At 43.9% G+C, this 22,380-nt stretch overlaps 1 protein-coding gene across 7 annotated transcripts in view; it reads right to left on the bottom strand.

Moving 5' to 3' along the window:
- The window catches only part of HECTD1 (HECT domain E3 ubiquitin protein ligase 1), a 101,729-nt gene that overhangs the window by 78,997 nt on the left and 352 nt on the right, over nt 1–22,380 (bottom strand). For all 7 annotated transcript variants that reach the window (XM_088456548.1, XM_088456549.1, XM_088456546.1 and 4 more), the window contains exon 2: nt 1,520–1,766. In XM_088456548.1, the coding sequence (XP_088312674.1) occupies nt 1,520–1,659 (140 nt within the window). In that variant the 5' untranslated portion in view covers nt 1,660–1,766. The remainder of the gene's footprint in view (nt 1–1,519; nt 1,767–22,380) is intronic.

Raw genomic sequence — 22,380 nt, forward strand, 5'->3', positions numbered from 1 at the left:
GTAAAAAAAAAAAGGCAAAATATATAAAGGCAACGGAACAGAGGAACAACTAAAGATAAAGAGGTGCTGATGGAGAACAAAAATACAGGTTGAGTCTCCCTTATCCAAAATGCTTGGGACCAGGGGTATTTTGGATATCGGAATTTTCCGTATATTGGAATATTTGCATATCATAATTAAATATCTTGGGAATGGGACCACAGAATGTATTTATGTTTCATATACACCTTATACACACAGCCTGCAGGTAATTTTATACTTCATTTTTAATATGTGTTTGCCTTAAACCTAGTTTGTGTATATTGAACCATCAAAGGTTTCACTAATTTAGGCATGCTAAAAAAAATTCTGTGTTTCGGAATATTTGGATATGGGAGACTCATCCTGTATACAAAGAACAAAGATAGCGGAGAAGACAGACATAAATTTCCATGTAACAAATACAAAAATCAGAAAGAAATCACTTAGGTTTAGAAGGCAGAATATGTGTTTTAAATGAAAGAAAATGAACAAAGCATAAAAATATTAATTTGCAGATTTTGTCAGGTCTACCTGGTATGTCCTACTAGACTCCGGTAGAACTGGTAAGAGAACTGCGCAGATTGTGCTCCTTTATATAATAGACACCACACTAGCAATGGTTAGGAAACACCCGCTAGTAACGTGGTATGCTGTGGTGTTCTCAGAAAAGGGAAGGGATTAAAGTAAGGTCAGACAAGCTGTAGCAGGAACTACACTCTTTGCTTTTGAAGAATAAAATTAATGTCCAAATGTAAATAATACTATGCAAAACTAAAATCAGTTAAATAAAAAAAATGCATTAGTATAAAGCAGATAGCTTTTTCTAAAAACTAGTAAATAACTAACCCAAACAAGAGAAATTCCATCAGCAGAAATAAAGGGGCCTATCCATTTAACGACATGCAAGTCTGAACGTCCCACGTTCAGACTTTCATGTCGCTGAGGTGCGAGCACCACACTGAAAGACGGTCACTGTTCAGTGCAGGAGCCCAACCTCCCTATCTATTAACATGCCGAACCTGACGACCATCATCAGGTTGACGGGCATGTTCGATAGATAGTCGGGGTCGGCAAGGACCCAGCGTGCACATGCATCACTGGTCCTTGCCAGCTATGCACTTGCAGACTTTCTGCACGTTCCGACCAAAACCTCCTGGTTTTGGTCGCATCATGCAGAAAGTCGGCAAATGGATAGGCCCCTTAAATAGGGAACACAGAATGTTTATACAATGCTGTGACTTCAGGTAATGACAAACAACATTTATGGTCAAGATTGGGCCTGCAAATCATTTGGAATATACCAGTTTACAGCTGGACAGGCCAATGCGATACTCTCCAGGAAATCTACATAAACTACAGATTATGTACTTATCCTCCAGACATTTTAAAAATTTTCTAGTTTTCAGTTGGTATCATGGACAAAAACACAGTTGGAAAACAATATAAACTGTGTAAATCGGGTATTACAGAGGAGTGACAAAAGATTGTGGTAACTTACGTTTCAAAGCACCGGTCCACATTATCAGACATGAGCAGCAGCATGCAGAGTTGTTCCAAAGCAATGAGCTGCATGTCTCTCTCATCCCCCTGTCCCATCTGCAGCCATTCCAGCAGTGTATCCGGATCTACATCAGCCATGGTGGCTCTCTGCCTGGAGAGCGGCTTCCACGTCAGCCGCTGTGGCAGAGTCTATTGTTCAGCTCTTATTCACCCAGGAGGCTTGATCTATCTGCTGGGGCCCTTACCTGCAGAGACATGGAGCAGGAAAAGGCCATGGGTTATTAATGTTGCATATAAAGCAGGTTAATCCCAGCCTGACCAGAGCAGCACAGCCGCCTGTGAAGTGTGAGCCTCTGGTATAAGCTGATTATATATGTTCTGAACTCCACACAGCAGCCTGGTAGTGCCTATTCACAAATAGATCGGCACATTTGCTATTTATATTTTGTCTACATTTGTCTATATTTTGTTTATTTTTGTTTATATTTGTTTACTTTTCCTTCTGACAATTTTGACATATTGCAGCATTGTCCATTGTGTTTATTTGTTTGTTTAATCTGTTGGTGTATAACCAATGGTTTACAGGCACCATATTATATTGCATTACAATTGTAGTGACTATTATTGTGAAACTTTTATCAGTAAAAGTAACATTTGTTTCTTAGTTGGTACCCTCTCATCATTTTGGGTTCTACTACTTTAGAATATATTTAGAATATACAGAGTTCAGGAAATAGGTTGTGCGCAGCATCTGGTCCCCACGTTTCTCTGGTAGGAGACCAGAAGATGACAGTGACAATCACAGAGCAACAGCCAACTCAATAAGAGAGCTACATGCATGGAAAGAAGATAGGGAAACCCCCTGAACTTGTCTTCCTGTATAAATAGAATTATTACTTGACAACTCTATTACTGTGATGTTTAGTTTTTTGGTAAGGTTACTGTTCACAGCAGCACAGCATAGTGGGAAAACCAGAGCCTTCATAAAATAAAGACACAAAATGGTGGTAGACAGCATATGTGGACTTGAAAGCAATGGGTATTGAGGGCCCTGCTTACTAGATCTTACAACCTAGCTGGAAAAGGGCATGGCTGATTGGAGACTGGGACAGTGAGTGGTATAGGTGGGAGTAGTGTAGGCTTTAGCAAAACCGTATATGCGGGTAGCAGCAGGAAGCCTTGTAGGTGCCTTTAGAGTAGATAAATATGTGCATAACATTACAACATTATAATGCTTTACAGAGAATATTTATACACTTACATCAGTCCCAGTGGAGTTTACAATCTATATTTCCTAGCGCACACTAGAATTAATATAATCAGAAGCATATTAATATAGCAGTATGTAGAGTGTGAGATAAATCCCATGTACCCCACACAAACTTTGCAAGAAAACACAAACTCAATTCAGTTAGGGCCCTGGTCAGACTCAAACCCATGAAACAGCAATGAGAGGTAGGGGGTGCTAACCACTGTGCTGTCCATATACAAATCACCTGTGAGAAAATGAACATGAACCCATAGTCAATGGAATGAGGAAAAAACCTGTAGTCAACTGAATGAGAGTATCACAGAGCAGTGACAGGCAGAGACAAGACTGCCCATTTGTGAGGTCATTGCTCCTGCACCATGGGAGTAGTCACAAGTAGGCTACAGATGTATGATATGGTTGGGTATAATATCCTGACTGTCAAAATCCCAGTAGTCAAATTACCAGCACCAAAATCCTGACCGGGTCTTAATCCCAGCAACCATAATCCCGACATGTACTAAATACCGACAATCAACATACTGACAGTCAAAATAGTGACATAAACTAGAAATAGACAAACTACAGAAAACCAAAATTACCAACAGGTCACTATACCGACATGGACAAAATCCTGACACGCACTATGGGGGTCAATTGTGCAACAAAAGAAAACAAAATACCTACAGATATGTCTTTATAAACCCATATTCAGTGATCCCACTATCTATCTGCTAATAAGTCACACACCCACAGTAATTGACGCTATCTGCTAAAATATGGGTTTATGAGGACACATCTGTAGGTATTTTTTTTTCATTTGTTGTACAACTGCCCCCCATATGGAATGTATATACACTGACAGGATTTTGTCCACGTCAGGATTCTGTCCATGTCGATATTATGGGCATTGGGATTTTGATGTCGGGATTATGTCTGCTAGGATTTAGCCAGGCGGATTTTGACTACATCCTGTATGATGCACACAAGCTTTGCTATCTGTATCACTAATCTAAAGCATGTATTCATTGCCGAAGTTCCTTAACAAAATTGCATATGTGAGCCAAAAGCAGATGCCCAGGAAAACTTGGAAATATTCTCTTTTTGTTACAAGGATCATCGACAATAAACAAAATTAAACCTGGTCCCTAATGATTATTAAAGTGGAATTGAATTATCAGCTGCTTGATCACCTATGCAGAAGCATATTTAAGTACTTAAAACCAATGAATGTAAACTTATTAGCTGAAATAACATTGTTATTAAACTTACTTTATTGGGTGCCACAAGTGGTCCGCAGCACCGTACAGAGGGCAAAACAATAGCACAGAACAGGGGAAAACAGTAAAGTACAGTAGACTTGTAACAAAGAGCACTACAAATCTCACCACAGCCACTGATGCAAGGGGTGCAATGGAAATAGTGTAAACTGATACCTGCAGCCATTAGCATAGGCACAGATAACCTAGGTAGCCTGAAGAAACAAAAACAGAAGAGTGGAGTCCAGCAGCAAGGAGGAGGTGTTGTGTGCTGGTTGTAGCTGGTGTGCAAGAGAAGTAGGTAATGAGAACAGTAGGGAGGAGGGCCCTGCTCATGGATCTTAAGGTGCCCACACACATAGCGACATTTTACACGATTTGGCCGATTTCGACGAATCGTGACGACGAATCGGGTAAAAAAAGTACAAATCGTGAGTTTATACTCACGAGCACGATGCCGTTGCGCGTCCCCGCTCGTCGTACATCGCATCTTCTGATCTGCCGTGGTGTAGGGCAGATTAGCCAATCTGGGATACAATGCATTGGCTGCAAGATAGATCTTTAGTTAGATTGGACATTTTTAACTCCAAATCGTGATCACGACGGCAAGGGAGCTCCCGTGAAAGTTCATGAGGAAATTGGCCATAAAATCGTATCGTGAGGACATCGGTATGTGTGTGGGCACCTTTACAGTATAAAAGTTGGAGGGCGGGGGGACATACAAAAGGAGTGAGCCAGTGTAGGGGGAACTAAGGGCAGGAGTGAGACAATTGGAGAGTGAAAGAGGGAGAGGATGACTATGTGGTAACATGGTTACGCGGTGGACCGATATGCTTTTATGAACAGATGGGTTTTCAGCGCCCTTACTAATGTAATGTAGGTATGAGCATGCCCTGGAGGTTGTTGCTGGATAAGAATACAAGACGGCAGTACTCCCATAACTGTGCACGTATAGATCAGAGATAGATGCATGTTTGACTTGCACAGTGTTTGCAATCATAGCATCGCCAAACACAAGGCCTGATTCAGAACTGCTCACTAGCAAGCGGGCGCTGGTTGCAGACTATGGACCTGATTCAGAGCCACTCGTAAGCGGCAGCTCGTTCGCTCCGAGCGAGGTTTGCCCAACTGCGCATGCGTACGGATCGTTATACGCATGCGCGAACCAGTCAGTGCGGCCGAAATTCATGTGCTCCCAAAATAGCGAATGCCTGCTATTTTGAGTGACAGGATGAGGCTTATGTGGGTGGTAACAGGGGAAGGTGCTTGAAAACGGGGAGTGGAGATCCGATCGCAGGCGTGCTTAAAGGTCAAAACGGGCGTTTTATGGGTGTGCATATTTAAAACAGCAGCGTCATTGACCACGTCACTGGGTCTTTTTTTTAGCCAGAACTGCTCGCAAAATTGTGGTAGCAAAAACCAACCCCAAGAATAGCGAGCAGCTCATACCCTGTTCGATGTACTCGATTAATCTAATAAATAGCGGACATGACGTAGGATGCGAGCGGCCAGGGGGCGTAGTTTCCCAAAAAACGACCGCAAGTTTTGTTCGCTCGTTCAGACCTAGAGGCGTGAACAGACCGCAAACAGCGAACGGTTCATTTGAATAGCCACCCCTATTTTCTGGATGAGCGAGCGCAAATAGCGACTGGCTCTGAATCAGGCCCTATGTTCGCTAACATGCGTATGCGTGTAGTTCGCAGTGTGCGTACGCAAACTAGTACGAGCGATCAGAATGTGCTCGCTGGCTCGCCCTGCAAAGACAGCCCAGTGGAATGAGTGACAGGAGAGGCCGTTTGTGGGTGGTAACAGGGGCAGGGCAGTAGTAACGGGGGAGTGGTGGCTGTATATACTTCCTGCAGATGACGTACGCTAGTGGGTGGCTGATGACAGGCTGGTGGGTGTCTGTAAACACAAAGTGATCGCTCGCCAAGACATAGTGGGCATGCTTATGCCGGGCAAGCGGCTGCCTTGACGTCACTTAGATGAATTTCCATACTCAGGGAGCGAGCTGCCGCATCTAGCTAGCGGGTCTGAATCCGGCCCATAGTCCTTTCATTAAATTGGCCACAAGGTGTTTTTTTTTTTTCCTATTTTGTTGCAGTATAAGGTGGTGTGCCACTGGCTGATCAGCATTTCTGGTATGTATAATCAAATCCAGTTTGGTTGGAAACAACAATGACCAATATTTACTTAAGGGGGGTATCCACTAGACAATAAAGTTGAACGATTGAACGATAATGATAAAATCGTTCAAACATCGTTTGCAAATTGTGCAGTAATTGTTTCTAACGATGTACGATGCGCGCTCCCGCTGGTCGTTTGATCGTCTCCTCCATCGACTGAACATGCAGGTCAATTTCACTTGATTGCTTACAAATCTTTTACACATCGTTCACGCTGAACGATCAAACGATGAACCACTATCTGCCCACTATAGCTGAAAGCTCTCAATCACAGATTAAAACAACATAGTTTATTGTTAGATCTTTTGCAAATCGTTTGCAAATCTTTTGCAAATTGTTCAGAGTGGAAGATCATATTTCAAGGGAAACTTCAAGGGAAAATCGTTAAGAGGTTGGACAGGGATAAAATCGTCTAGTGGATGCCCCCCATTAATGTAAGCTCCAAGGGCCTGATTCAGACCCACTCGCGAGCGGCTGTCCGCTCGCAAGTGGGTCGATGTTCTGGACTGAGCATGCGCACGACGGAGGGAGCTCCGTCGTGCGCATGCGCCAGACGCGACGAGCGAAGGAAAGTCCTTCGCTCGTTGTGTCCGATCAAAGGGGGCGTGCTGTCAATGTTGATTGACAGCACGCCCCCTTTGGTAGGCGTGCCGGGGGCGTGCCTCCCTGACGGGGGCGTTCCCACGGGAACGCCTCCCGTCAAAAGCCGGCCCACTGACATCACTAGTGATGTCAGTGGGAGTGATTTTGGCTCTGATAGAGCCAAAATCACTCCGGAGCTTGCGGTTGAAAACCTCAACCGCAGGCTCCGGCTCGCAATTTCGATGGTCGCGATGGTCTCGACCATCGCGGCCATCAAAATGCACGCTCGTATAGCCTGTGGGTGGTGACCCACAGCTATACGAGCGTCCAGAAGGACGCTCCATTTTCATGGAGGCCGGCCCTCATTCAGAGCGTGCGCTCTGCTCAGAGCGTACGGCTCTGAATGAGGGCCCAAGTTCCAAGGCTGTGTCCCAGGAAACGTAGAATACCCCTTTCACACTGCCATCAAGTAACCCGGGTTATTGCACATGAACGCGCAGCAACCCAGGTTACTGCACAGTATCAAAGGGCCAGGTTGAAATATCCAAAGTCGTGCGACCCAGCATTTCAACCTAGGTAACAAGCAGGGTTGAACACGAGTTCAACCCGGCTCGTAGTGCGGTGTGATTGACCCGGATCGATCTGCCAGTCTGAAAGGGGTCTCAGGCGGGTCGCACCCGGGATGGACTGGGGCATTTACTGATCAACTGGATAAGAGAATTCCACTTATTTGTAAGTTAGGTTGTATTTTTACCATATTTTTTTTTTTACTTATTCTCTGGCATTTTGGGGGGAAAAAAATAAGAACATTTACAGTGCAAACAGAAATGTAACAAATTCAGTAAACAATGTCTACCAGATATTATCACAACTTCCTGCATGGATGCACTTAGCAGCTAAGTTTCTAGAAAATATTTGAAAGGCTGGCAACTATGGACTAATGTTCTGGTGGCTTAATAAAAGGTGGATAGAGCCCAAAACAATGTCTGTGTTTGATCACTGGCTGAATAAAATGTAAATACCATCTACCCAATGTACTAAATGCTGCTGCAACTATTTTCTTAGTGTCTGTGACGAGCACTGCTAAGTTTTGTTATACTGAGTAGAGGAATACTGTGGGAATATTGTATTTTTATACCTTCTATAATTTCCTTAGGGAAAAAGTCCCAAGTACACCAGATAGAAGGAGCAAACATTATATCCGGGCACTGGCGCCACAAGGGGTGTGCGGGCCGCACCGGGTGTCACCAGCTGAGGGGTGACACCAAAGTGCTGGCTCCCCCTCAGCGACAGGAGCCGGGTGCTGCATTACGTGCAGCACTCGGCTCCTAGCACAGCGAGGGAGCCAGCACTCAAACAGGCCGGTCCCCTGGGGCAGCATGCACCTCCAGCACCCCCGGTTTAACAAAGAAACGGGGCTACGCCCCCCAATTTTATGGCGCGCGGTGCATGGTGCCTGTCCCTGCCCGCACCAGGTGCGATGTCAGGCAAGACCACCACTGTATCCTGGAGCACATTGTAAAATTGTAGCTACAAATGGTGACTTACACCAAGCCCAATCCTGCTTTATAAAGTGAGTAAATGTTTAGTATCACCGTTAGCGCCTTCCTGGAAATCACACACATGTACAAAATTACTGCCTATAAGCCAAGTAAGGAGAACACACAGTGAGAATGTGCTATGAAAGGGTTATGACTTATGGTTTGTCACTGTGCTACATGTAGTCACATGGATGCCCTTGCTGTTCCACTCCTAAGACTTGTTTCCGCCCAAGAGCAACACAGTGTTTAGGAAGACGTCGAGTAAACATGTCATTACCATCGCTGTAATAAGTGCTATTAATAATCACATTGCCACCTCCTTTGTTCCCTAAATCATAACAGAGAACGAGCCACCCCCGTCAGAAATAACTTGTAACCTCTCTCACATGGCATAATGCATGTATCATGGATGCATCATCTAGCTCCTCTGTGCAACACAATTATCCTCTTCACAGACAACACTGTTGTTTCTAAAGTATTACAAGTGATCTGTGGCTGTTACTGAAATCAAATAATCGTGAAATCACAATAATATGGATTTTTACATCATCTTTGATAGGTTGTGTTAAGGTGCGTATCCACTTGCAGATCTTGGAACAACAGTACGATTACAACATTGTAATCGTACAGTTGTCCCTCATCCCCTGCAGTGCCTCCACTGAACAATATGTCGTTCAGTGTAGGCACCCTCCCTCATCCCCGAACATGCCCAATATGTCATTATCGGCAGATTGACCGGAATGTTCAGGCGATGATTGATGTTGAAAACGACCAGCGGGAGCGCACATCGCTGGTCGTTTGACATTTTCATACCCAATTTGTGCACGATTAATGAGCGATTGAACGATAACGCTGTCGTTATCGTTCAATCGGCAACTGGATACACGGTTTTACTCTATGAAGTGCACATAATTGTATCCTATAGCATGTATAGGGAAAATATATTAAATACCCTTTGTAGAACTTAGATTGGGACATCTCAGAACTCTAAAGTTCTGTGGACATGAGAAGAAAAAAAGCACTATAAAAGTTTTATGAATTTGGCATATGTGCTAGTTGGCACAATATACATAACGGCATATACACCAAGAAGGCAAATCCTCTGCAATGGTAGTGGATGCCTACATGTGACCTACATGTGAAACCACAATTATATGTTCCAAGCATTACAGTGTAGGGGACATTTTTTTTTTTTTATTCAATGGAGGGACAAGAGTGACTAAACAAATCACCCTTGTCTGTATAAGAACAGTTTCTTTCATGATTATATAGTAATGCATTAGAACAGTGCTGTCCAACTGGCTTTCTCAGGACTGCAAGGCTGTCATATCAACAACCACTTGAAAGAATATAAGGGGTCTGGGGTTGACATTAAGCTCTCTTATTACATGAAGCTAGGAGCTGGCTAACACTGAATCACACTCATTTTCCTTGTATTTACTATACATGGGGGGATATATTTAATTAAAAATAGATCGTCCATAGTCCCATTCTCCCTAGTCGTAGCCACGAGTAATTGCAGTAATCCGCGCCAGTGAAAGCTGAGGCTTCACTACATAGAAATGAAGTTGTACAAAACTGAGCATTTTTGGTTTTGCCTTTTAAATTGTTGCTACTTAAAAAAATTGCACACTTGCCAGGATTTTGCAGATGCCTGTATCTCACAGACTATAAAATTTCCCCCAATGGTTTACTCACCTCAACTAGGCAATGCCCCATAAATTACCCCTTCCATGTAAACAGCTAATTAGTAAAATTAAATCTCTATTGCTTATGGAAGCATAAGTACACCGAGCCTACTTCCAGTAATGAATGCCCAGTCCACCAAGTGTCTTCCCATCACTTTTCATAAATGATATTTATCAAAATGGGCAGCAAGGTTGGTATAATGGTTAGTATTACTGCCTCACAGCACTGAGGTTGTGGATTTGATTTCCATCACAGCCCTGTGTGGAGTTTGCATATTTTCCCTGTGCTTGCGAGATTTCCTCCAGGTACGTTACTTGGCTTCCAACAAAAAAAAATATTACTAGTGTGTATATGTACATGTGGTAGGGAACATTGGGGGTCATTCAGACCCACTCGCGAGCGGCAGTAGGCTCGCAAGTGGGTCGATGGTCCCCACTGTGCATGCGCACGACGAAGGGAGCTCCGTCGTGCGCATGCGCGAGACTCGGCGAGCGAAGGACTTTCCATCGCTCCGGGTCTCGCACCAAAGGGGGCGTGCTGTCGATGTTGATTGACAGCACGCCCCCTTTGGTGGGCATGCCGGGGGAGTGCCTGCCAGACGGAGGCGTTCCTATGGGAACGCCTACCGTCTGAAGCCGGCCCCACTGACATCACTAGTGATGTCAGTGGGAGTGATTTTGGCTCTGATAGAGCCAAAATCACTCCTGGCCTTGCGGTTGAGAAACCCGACCACAGGGTTTCACTCGCAAGTCCGATGGTCAAGACCATCGCGACCATCTTGTTGGACGCTCGTATATGCTGTGGGTGGTGACCCACAGCTATACGAGCATCCAGGAGGACGCTCCATTTTAATGGAGGTGGGCCCTGATTCAGAGCGAGCTCTCTGGTCAGAGCGTCCGGCTCTGAATCAGGGCCATAGACTGTAAGCTCCATTGGGGCATAGACAGATGTGAATGGCCAAATATTCTTTGTAAAGCGCTGTGGAATGTGTAAGCACTATAATATTGTATATATATTAATGTTCATTCTAGCATCCTGCAACCGTCACAACCCGTGCAGTTCCTCTTTCCTACCTGGGGTGTTGCTCTCTGCTATGGTGCCTCTAGCACACTCAGCTAATGCAACAAACTGCTGAGTTGCAGACCAGAGTGTACTAGAAGCACCAGAGCAGAGAGCGATACCCACAGGTAAGACGAACTGCACGAGTTGTGACAGTTGCAGGGTGCTAGAATGAACACTATTATAATGCAGTGACTGCGACAAAATATGTTGGTCCCAGGTACCCTCCACTTTAAAAAAAATTGGGTCCTACCTTACAATTTATGGGTCCCATCTTACACTAAATGCCCACTGTAATGGTGCCTCTTAAGGAATGCCCACTGTAATGGTGCCCCTTAAGCAATGCCCACTGTAATGGTGCCCCTTAAGCAATGCCCCCAGTAGTAATACTACCCCCTGTAGTAATGCCCCCTGGTAATAATGCCCCTAAAAGTAATGCCCCCAGTAGTATGGGCCCCTGTAGTGCCCCAAGTAGTAATGCTCCCTGCAGTGCCGCAGTAGCAATGCCCCTTGAAGTGCCCCCAGTAGTAAGGGCCCCTGTAGTGCCCCCAATAGTGCCTCCAGTAGTAAGGCCCCTGTAGCGCCCCCAATAGTAAGCCCTCTGTAATGCCCCCATATGATGCCCAAAATAGTAAGGCCCCTATAATGCCCCCATATGATGCCCCAAGTAGTAAGGCCCCTGTAATGCCCCCAGTAATGCTTCCACATGATGCCCCTGTAATGCTCCCTGTAGCAAGGCCCCTGTAGTGCCCCCATATGCCTCCCAGTAGTAAGCCCCCCCCCGCCCACACACAAAAAAAAAAAACACAATACTTACCTTAAACTCCGCTCCAGTGCCTACTGCCGTCCGTCCCCTACGCCAGCTCCTGGGAACTGTGGGAGTGACGTCATGGCGCCGGGGGGAGAGAGGAGAGAAGGAGCCGGGCGCCCGCTGGTAACACACTCTCAGCGGGCGCCTGGCAAATGGAGGGTGCGATCGCTGGGCCGGCGGGCCTCATAGCAACCGCAACCCCTGCACCCTCCGTAGTTACGCCTATTACCGCCGCCATCATTCAAAGCTTTAGCCTGCCGCGAGCCAATCGGATCTCGCGGACCGGCAGCAAGTGCTGATTGGCTCACGACCGGTGCTTATTTGAAAGACAGCGGCAGCGCTTTTTTTTTTCCCTGCAAGGCGGCTGTGCCGGGTCTCCGGCGATGCGCTGTGCTGCGGCCAATCGCAGACAGCCTGTCAGGGATTGTCCACGGTAAATGTATGGTCCTGCTTCAACCATTATCGAGGCGAAGCAGGACCGATTAACAACGGCATGTATGAAAAAACATTATGCCGAAGAGGGAGAGTGTTAACTCACCTCTCCAGTATATCGCACTCTCCCTCTTTCAGCATCTTACTGGCGCTTGTGCCGGTCAAAACTTCCCAATGGCACCTGTGGCTTTATTAAAAAAATAAAATAAAACAATTTTTTGTAAGCAGTCTCTGGCTGCATATTCAGACAGTCAGGGACAGTGCTGTGTGCGGCAACGACAGCTGTCAAAATCGATAGTTGCAGTTGTTGCAACACAGTGCCCGAAAAGGCCGCGTGGTCGATCTTAATCACACTTGGGGGCATGCCCAGCACTTATGGAAGTGCTGGGCTTCCCCCAAGCTCTCCCCTATGGGGAATAGATGCCGTGTGCATGTGCACGGAGTCTATTCACCGGGCGATGATCTGTCAACGCAACTTTTCCCACCCGCGGGACACTGCAGCCTGCGGGTGGGGAAGGCTCAGGGCAGACTGTTTTATCGGGGTGCCGCTAAAAGGGCAGGGCACATTTTTCCCTTGTAAAATTGGGCAGGGCGTGGCACCCCGCTAAAATAGCCTAGCGGGAACACTAATATATTTACACTGGTTGTAGTGCAGACGATACACATTACAGCACATGCGATTATTAAAGAAAGAACTTTTCTACATACTGTGCCTGTTATGCGTTTGGGTCAATTTTCAATTTTGGAAAGTTCAATGGAGAGATCATATTTCTAACTATAAAAAGGATTCCAACAAGCAGTCACTACGCCAAGTTAAACAGCCTAGAATGAGAATTGGATCAAGGAGCTACATTGTATTCCCAAGTTTTTTTATTCTGTGAAACAATTTTACAAGGAAATAGACTGCTTCCATTTTTTGACACACATAAGGAAACTAATTGTGGGCAGTTCTTAAGTAAAAAAAGCATTGCACAAATTGTATATCATTTTGTAATATTGTATTTCTATTCAGTTATGTTAGCCCAGTCACCAGTGTTTTTTTCCCTTTGACACTAGGCACCCTATCAGAGGCATATGTGACTTATAGGGGGTTATTCAATTGTTATATCGCCCCCTATCTCCCGTCGAAAGTGTTGAGAGATCAAGGTGCCATATTCATTTGTGTTTGGGCGCCCATGCATATCGCGCCCAAACACACAGGGTTTAGCCATGGAAAGCGGCTAAACCAGTCTAGTCCTGCTTTGGCTGTCCAAACCCCCGTTTGCGTGCCTGTATGCTCCCGCAGCTGTACACGCCCGTACATAACGACGACTGAATTGCTGTGTCGGGCACCCGGCAACTTCAGCCGAAGGTGCTAACAACTGAATCGTCCACTGAATGAATAGTTTAGGGAATTCTCATATTTAAGGGTGATGTAGAAACAGAAAAACTTTTGAGACATGTACCATCATTATTACTATATACTTTTAAAATACATTTTTGGTTTAAAGATTGAATAGATAGAATTTTCCGACAACAAAAAAAGGAGTGGTGTAGAAATTACAAGTGAATGAACACACAATGCTAGCAAATGAATAGACAAGTCCAGTAAATGAATAATATGACTTACATCAATAACACATAGTCAAGAGATCTAATCTAATGGCGCCTACACACGGTACGATTTTTTAAAAAGATATTGCCGTTTTAGACGGATTGGAATAACAAATCATTTGCCGCGTATATGCATGATAATGATCTTGATGCGCACTCCCGCTGTTGTTGGTCGGTGATCTCTTCAACATGCAGACACGACCTGTCTTTCAACGATTTGCATTACAATGTTCCGTGTGTATGCACACTGAACGATGTCATGGAAGACAGATGCATACACGGATCAGGGAGATCTGTGATGCATGCATCTGTGTGTACAAAAATAAATAGACACAGATGCACGGACGTATCAGTGAGATCCTTCCATGTTAAAAAAATTTAAACCAATGTAAAAAGTATAGGGTGCCCTGGAGAGGGGAACCGCTTTATTGGGGGGTCCCCAACTCCCCAGGGATCCCCGACCTGGGCTGACTGGCAGTGAGGGGTAATGCTTTGGCCGGGGGACCCGGTGAAAGATTTCCCTGCCTGTGACATTACTCCCCCACTAGAAAGAGTTTGGCGCTGGTTATGGATAATACAGGGGACCCCCACGTTGTTTGTCCCATGTAATTTCACAACCAGTACTCAAAAAGCCCAGGGCTGGTTGTGATTTTCATTTTACACAGGTTTTCATTTATCTTTTTTTACACAGCTTCACGGATGGATCTCACTGACCGTCCGTGCATCTCTGTCTATTTATTTTTTTACACACAGATGTATACAACACGGATCTGCCTGATCCGTACATGCAACTATTGGCTATCACACACGATCTAATGAATATGCAAATCATTAGATCCAGGGTTGCATAAAATTGGATTTAAAAAAAAAAAAAAAAAAAAAAAAAAATCCAAAACGGATTTGATTTAAATCTGTTTTTTGGAATTGGGATAAAAACATTTTTAATAAACATTTTTAAATGTTTATTTAAATAATAAAAATCCTATTTACATCAAATAAATCAGTTTCTGATTTTTTATTTTTTTTTAAAAATCCAATTTTATGCAACCCTGATTTAGATCGTGCATGATAGATCTTGTGTATATCGTGCACTGGAGCAGCCCGGGAGAGTTCAACAGAAATAGTTAACAAGAACAGATCGCTGCCTACATCGTACCGTGTGTACCCAAGATTGTATGCACTAAAATTTAAGATTATTGTATTACACCTGAAAATGTTAATTCACTGGTTGTGTTCATTCATTGGCTGACTCACCCTACTAAGATGTTCTGTGCATGTCGGCACCAGACACTCACCCTTTTAAAATAGATAAAGACATGTATAAGAAATGCAATGTTAAATATTACAAGGTGCAAATGACATGTACAGATGTGTCCTCATACATCTAGCCTCAATACGCCACGCAGCGCAATTTGCCTGGCATGAGTGAGCGGTCAGATACCATGCTACTCTGCTAGCGTCGGGCATCTCTTTTTTTGGCGAAAATTCATCTAAATTGCAATGTGATGCGACTAGGACGCACCAGCAGACTGTGCTGATTAATGTGATGTGTGACACCTGTATATCTGTGTGCACCTGAGTCTGTATATGAACAACAACAGAGCTTGGAATAAAAAAAAGCTGCGGCCGCTACACTGTAGCACTTCATATACAGATTCAGAGACTCATGCTGGGTACACACTTGAGCTAACCACCTATGTCCGGGACAACCTGGACATCGCATGATTGACGGTACACATTACAGCAACATTACAGCAATGTAATGAAGGATGGAACGATCATTCATTCCATCCATTCCGCATGCGATATCGTCTGGTTGGCCATGCAGCTAGGTCAACTGGACAATATCGTATGTGACCACAAGAATGTGCAAATGAGGTACACTGTACACACACTGAGCGATATACCCGATGTGACCAAATCGGAACGACCTCGCTCCAGTATGTACCCGTCTTAACTCGCACACAGTGGCGCATATATCAAATTAATCAGTACAGTCTGCTGATGCGTCCTAGTCGCCTCGCAACTTAGACGCTAGTATCGGTTAGTTGTTGGTAAAGTATTGCGGATGAATAAATAAGACCGATTGCAGGTTTACTAGTTTTGTTCTTTTTCTAGCGTCTGTTGCTAAAACACCGATTACATTAGTTCTTTACACTTGACCCACATGCAGGTTTAGAAGCAGTTAGACTCCTTCCTTCAATAATAATAATTCATATTTTGGGAGCTTATTGTTTCTATTATCTATACAATTGCCCTCCAATGGATCATTCAGATGTTCAGAGCCTGAATGCTGTACGAACAATGTTTACGTTATGTAGATTTGGTTTCCACCCTCTGGACATCTATAATATTGACACCTTTATAGGGATTATCGTTGGTACGTTCATTCATACAGTCTCTTGTGGCTGATGACTCTACTCTTCTATGAGCTCTCCTGGAACTACTGTAGTTCCTTTGTCTCCTAATGCTCCTGCAATGTCAGACTGATATGAAAGCCGCCATAATAGTCACTTAAGCCACTGTCTTTGCAAGCAATATATCTATGGCACACATACACTCTATGCTTTTACCTCCTGCTAACTAACGGCAGGTTATAAGGTCCGATATAATCTCCATCAACAATCTCATTCTCTAGTCAAGGACAACCAACAAAACCCCATAAAGTGGTGTGGACCAGGGTGGTAGAGTGTGCCAATCCCCTCAAACAGTAATTCCATTTTCTTAAAATATCTGTTCTCGCTTGTACAGCACAATGTCACAACTCGGAGCAGAAGTCATCATGGCAGCTCCCACTCAGCAAAGACTGCAGGTGCATAGACAATTTCATTAGATTTAGAATATTTATGTATTGTTTTAGAAACAAAAAAAAAAAAACAATTGGGACAAACAGACATTTATCTACTAAGTCTGATGATTCACAGTTATAAATGGAACTTATGGTTCTGTTCTGTGACATTAACCATCAATTTAGCGGTTTTCTGTGACATTAGACACAAAAATGGCGTAGAAGGGACTATAATAATAATGCTGGCTGTTACCACCAGCGGACATATTTAATCTTCTGTTATCGTGTTCTTCCTCATAGAACACTTATTATATAGTATACAGAAATTAGCCAAAGATTTAGTTGCTATGAAACAAGTGTACCAGCCTGTAAATTAAAGCTATTGTGTTAACAACAGAGTATGAGGACACATCTGTACAATCAAATACAAGTCATATATAAATAATTCATGCACATATCATACAAGTTACAAATCATATTTACTTGTTAAAGAAAACAAACAAAACATTGCTACAGAATCACAAAAAAAAAAAAAAGTAAACAGCCAGTGACCAGCAACAAACCTGCATCCCAGTCAGCTTTGTATTGTCCAAGTTACAAAGTAAAGGATAATACAAGGGAATGTTCAACAGGTTGTAATTTACACTCCTGCAGTAATGACTCTGCTGGGCAACAAACAAGTTCTGTCTCTCTGCAGCATACAAGTTTTGTTTCAATGAAAACACTGCTCTTGCCATAAATGGTTAAAAAGATGGTAGTTATGGTAATATTCTGGTATATTGCACACTCTGTTTACTAAACAGCAGGATACACCATGACTATGCAGACACAGAAAGATCAAGTACAGGCTGGTAGGCCCAAAGCAGCACACACGCATTCCATGTAATAGTAGCAGCAGCCAGTCCTGCTAGCCAACTAACAAGCAAGCATTTATACAAGCTGCATAGGATATGAAGATATTTGGAGTGGGTTTTTTGGAGGGGGTTGTGTCACTCTGTCTCAAAAATGTTGTTTTGATACTTCACTATTTATTTACAGCTTGTATGTGACAGGCTAAGCTAAAGGAACTACATCCATTTCAATAGACCTGGATTTCAGATTCCCGTTTACTGTATCTGCTAGGTGAAAACTCAGCAATAGACACTTTGAAGAAAGTTAAGACCCTAGCAAGCAGCAGATTCCTGGGATTTCAGTGATATGCATTCACTGTAGTTATAGGCTACTTTTTACTGAAGCATGATACATTGCTTCCAAAATGCAGGTGTAAAGCTGGGTACACACACATCTTTGCGATCACTCTTTCGATGCAATGTTTCGATCAACTTAACTCCCGATCAGAAGTGTCGACCACAGTGCCGATACGTGCATACATACCTATTCGATCAGATTTGTGACCTTTGATCTCCGATTGCCACAATTTGAAAGAAAATGATTGTACCCCTGTACACGCTCTCTGAAGGAAGGTGCACAGAGACACCTGACATGGTTTAATTATGCACGTCCACAGAGGATGCGCTTCTGCTTGTATGGAATCGCAAGAACAGTCACTTGTGCTTACACACTGCACTTTTGGTCCGATATGGCCCGGTTGATCCGTATGAGTACATAAGACGCAATCCTTTGATTCGAAAATACTCTTGCAATATCGAAAGAACGGGTCGAAATCAAAAGAATGGCCTAACAATTATATAGGTGTGTAACCAGCTTAACACCAGTTCTACCTACACGTGCCCTCATACATCTAGCCTCAATACGCCACGCAGCGCAACTTGCCTGGAGTGAGTGAACCTTCAAGTCCTGTGCTACTCTGCTAGCATCTGGCATCTTTTTTTTACAAAGATGTGACTAGGATGCACCAGCAGACTGTGCGGATTCTTTTGATATGCAATACTTGTTTATCTGTGTGCACCCGAGTCTCTATATGAAGCACAACGGAACGTTGAATGAAAAAAGCTGCGGCCCTACATTGTAGCACTTCGTATAAGCTTCAGAGACTCAGTCGCACACAGATATACAAGTGCCGCATAGCAATTTAATTAGCACAGTCCTAGTGGCATCGCACTGCGACAGACGTATTTTCAGCAAAAAAAGATGCAAAAAAAAAAAAAAAAAAACCAGACTGCAGCAAAGATGTATAAGGATACATTCATACAAACCAATAAAAACAAGAACAGTAAGGAGAAAAGTTAACTAAATAAAACACTACTAATCCCTTACATTTGATATATAGATTTGTCATTAGTCAAGAGCCCAAACTATACCCTCATCTAGAGAATTTTCCATTATTTGTCACGTAAGGTAGCCTACAGCTAAGCCTACACAGGGGGATCCCACTACCCAATTTCCAGCTATTATAGGTCAACTCAAAGTCATCATCTTAGGGGTTCAAAAATCTTTCCTAAAGTTATAACTTCCTCCAAAAGAAGATGACCATTTTGACATCATTTTTCTATAATATACTAGGGTTGAGTCCTGCAACAGATTTTCCATATGCCAACTATTTTATAACAAACATGCTATACATAAGGTAATTTCGTACATGGTAAAATATCAAAACATACAACCATCGAATAAAAGCTTACTAAGAGACCCGCACAGCTTCAAAGACACTATAATACTTTAAAATGTAAGAACAAATAATCAGCAAATCAAGTTTCTTATCATCCACTAAATTATATATACAGGGTGCGTCTCCCATATCCAAAAGGCTTGGGACCAGGGGTATTTTGGATATCGGAATATTCCGTATATTGGAATAATTGCATACCATAATGAGATATCTTGGGAATGGGACGCAAATGTAAACACAGAATGCATTTATGTTTTATATACACAACTTACACACACAGCCTGCAGGTCATTTTATACAGTATTTTCAATAATTTTGTGGCTCAAAGAATGTTTGTACATACATGAAATTCATTTATGTTTCATATACACCTTATACACAGAGCCTGAAGGTAATTTTATACAATATTTTTAATAATTTTGTGCCTTAAACAAAGTTTGTGTATACTGAACCATCAGAAAGGTTTCACTATCTCAGTCATGCTAAAAAAAATTCTGTATTTCAGAATAATCCGTATTTGGGAATATTTGGATATGGGAGACCTAACCTGTATTGCTATATATTGGAATGCAGTTTGATGATGTCCAGTTGCCTAGCAAGTATGACGTTTACCATATTATTACTTGTCTCGGCATGTGTCAGCGACAATATACGTTTAGGGCAGTGCTACTAAACTTTAATCTACAAGTCACTATGAGTCAAGGCAAACTTAAAAGCAAGTGTTTTCCCAGTCTGTGTGTGCTAACCATGTTACTGGGACTAGGAGTCTGGAATGTGTTGCTTGTGTTTGCAGTTCCTGATGAGGCATTTTAAGGTCTGGTAATCCGGATCAAAGTATCAGGAAAATGGCTGCTTGTAACCAAGGCATTATACGGATATTTTACTACAAGTATTCAATTATTAGCCATATTTCAGCATGAGTTTGTGCAAATTTATTGGAAACTAACCCCATTGCCTACCACTCATCTATCTATTCCAGAGGTAGGCAACATCCGACACTCCAGCTGCTGTGGAACTACACATCCCAGCATGCTTTGCCACAGTTTTACCTAACACTGATAATCAATGTACTAGTAGTGTACTATAAGGTGTAATAAACAGGGACAAGAGGAGCAGCTATATTACACAGGAAAGAGAAGACAATGAACTGTAATCATGTGTTTAGTGTAAACCATAAAGGAATAGGAGACATCATGGGAAGGCCCATATGGCACCCTGGATGATGACCCTCCCATAGGCAATAGGCAGCAGTGCTGGTACTACTGGCATATGGGGGCGGGGGGACCACAGTACATAGGGGGGATCACTGGGGGAAGGATACAGTTTATGCTGTGTACTTTCTGTGTAGCAAAGAGTAACATGCCGGCCATGGATTTATAACACAGCATAAAACACAGGGGAGGGGGGTGTATAACAGCATAAAACACAGAGGAGGGGGGTGTATAACACAGCATAAAACACAGGGGAGGGGGGTGTATAACACAGCATAAAACACAGGGGAGGGGGGTGTATAACACAGCATAAAACACAGGGGAGGGGGGTGTATAACACAGCATAAAACACAGGGGAGTGGGGTGTATAACACAGCATAAAACACAGGGGAGTGGGGTGTATAACACAGCATAAAACACAGGGGAGTGGGGTGTATAACACAGCATAAAACACAGGGGAGTGGGGTATAACAGCATAAGACACAGGGGAGGGGGGTGTATAACACAGCATAAGACACAGGGGAGGGGGGTGTATAACACAGCATAAGACACAGGGGAGGGGGGTGTATAACACAGCATAAGACACAGGGGAGGGCGGTATAACAGCATAAAACACAGGGGAGGGGGGTATAACCTAGGATAAAACACAGGGGAGGGGGGTATAACACAGCATAAAACACAGGGCAGGGGGGTATAACACAGCATAAAACACAGGGCAGGGGGGTATAACAGCATAAAACACAGGGCAGGGGGGTATAACACAGGGGAGGGGGGGGTATAGCAGCATAAAACACAGGGGAGGGGGGGGTATAGCAGCATAAAACACAGGGGAGGGGGGGGTATAGCAGCATAAAACACAGGGGAGGGGGGGGTATAGCAGCATAAAACACAGGGGAGGGGGGGTATAGCAGCATAAAACACAGGGGAGGGGGGGGTATAGCAGCATAAAACACAGGGGAGGGGGGGGTATAGCAGCATAAAACACAGGGGAGGGGGGGGTATAGCAGCATAAAACACAGGGGAGGGGGGGGTATAGCAGCATAAAACACAGGGGAGGGGGGGTATAGCAGCATAAAACAGGGGAGGGGGGGGTATAGCAGCATAAAACACAGGGGAGGGGGGGTATAACAGCATAAAACACAGGGGAGGGGGGGGGTATAACAGCATAAAACACAGGGGAGGGGGGGGTATAACAGCATAAAACACAGGGGGGGGGTATAACAGCATAAAACACAGGGGAGGGGGGGTATAACAGCATAAAACACAGGGGAGGGGGGGTATAACAGCATAAAACACAGGGGAGGGGGGTATAGCAGCATAAAACACAGGGGAGGGGGGTATAGCAGCATAAAACACAGGGGAGGGGGGTATAACAGAATAAAACACAGGGGAGGGGGGTATAACAGAATAAAACACAGGGGAAGGGGGTATAACAGAATAAAACACAGGCGAGGGGGGTATAACAGGATAAAACACAGGCGAGGGGGGTATAACAGCATAAACTCAGGGGAGGGGGTATAACAGCATAAAACACAGGGGAGGGGGGTATAACAGCATAAAACACAGGGGAGAGGGGTATAACAGCATAAAACACAAGGAAGGGGGTATAACCTAGATAAAACACAGGGAGGGGGTATAACACGATAAAAACACAAGGGAGGGGTATAAAACAGAGAAGGGGTATAATACAGGCTACAACACAGGAAGGGGGTATAACACCTGGTTAGGGGTATCATACAGGGATGGGGGTATAACACACCATATGCCATACGTCATGTATTACAGCCTGGTAACATAACCCGATCCCCAGCCGTCCCTGTGACTGGTCAGGCTGCTGCCACCAGTTCGCTTCGGTCCCGGATTAGGCCCGGACCACAGTCTAGAGTTTGC

The sequence above is a fragment of the Taudactylus pleione genome, unplaced genomic scaffold (assembly GCF_031769625.1).
Source record: "Taudactylus pleione unplaced genomic scaffold, aTauple2 ptg000707l, whole genome shotgun sequence".
In the NCBI taxonomy this organism is placed as follows: Eukaryota; Metazoa; Chordata; class Amphibia; order Anura; family Myobatrachidae; genus Taudactylus; species Taudactylus pleione.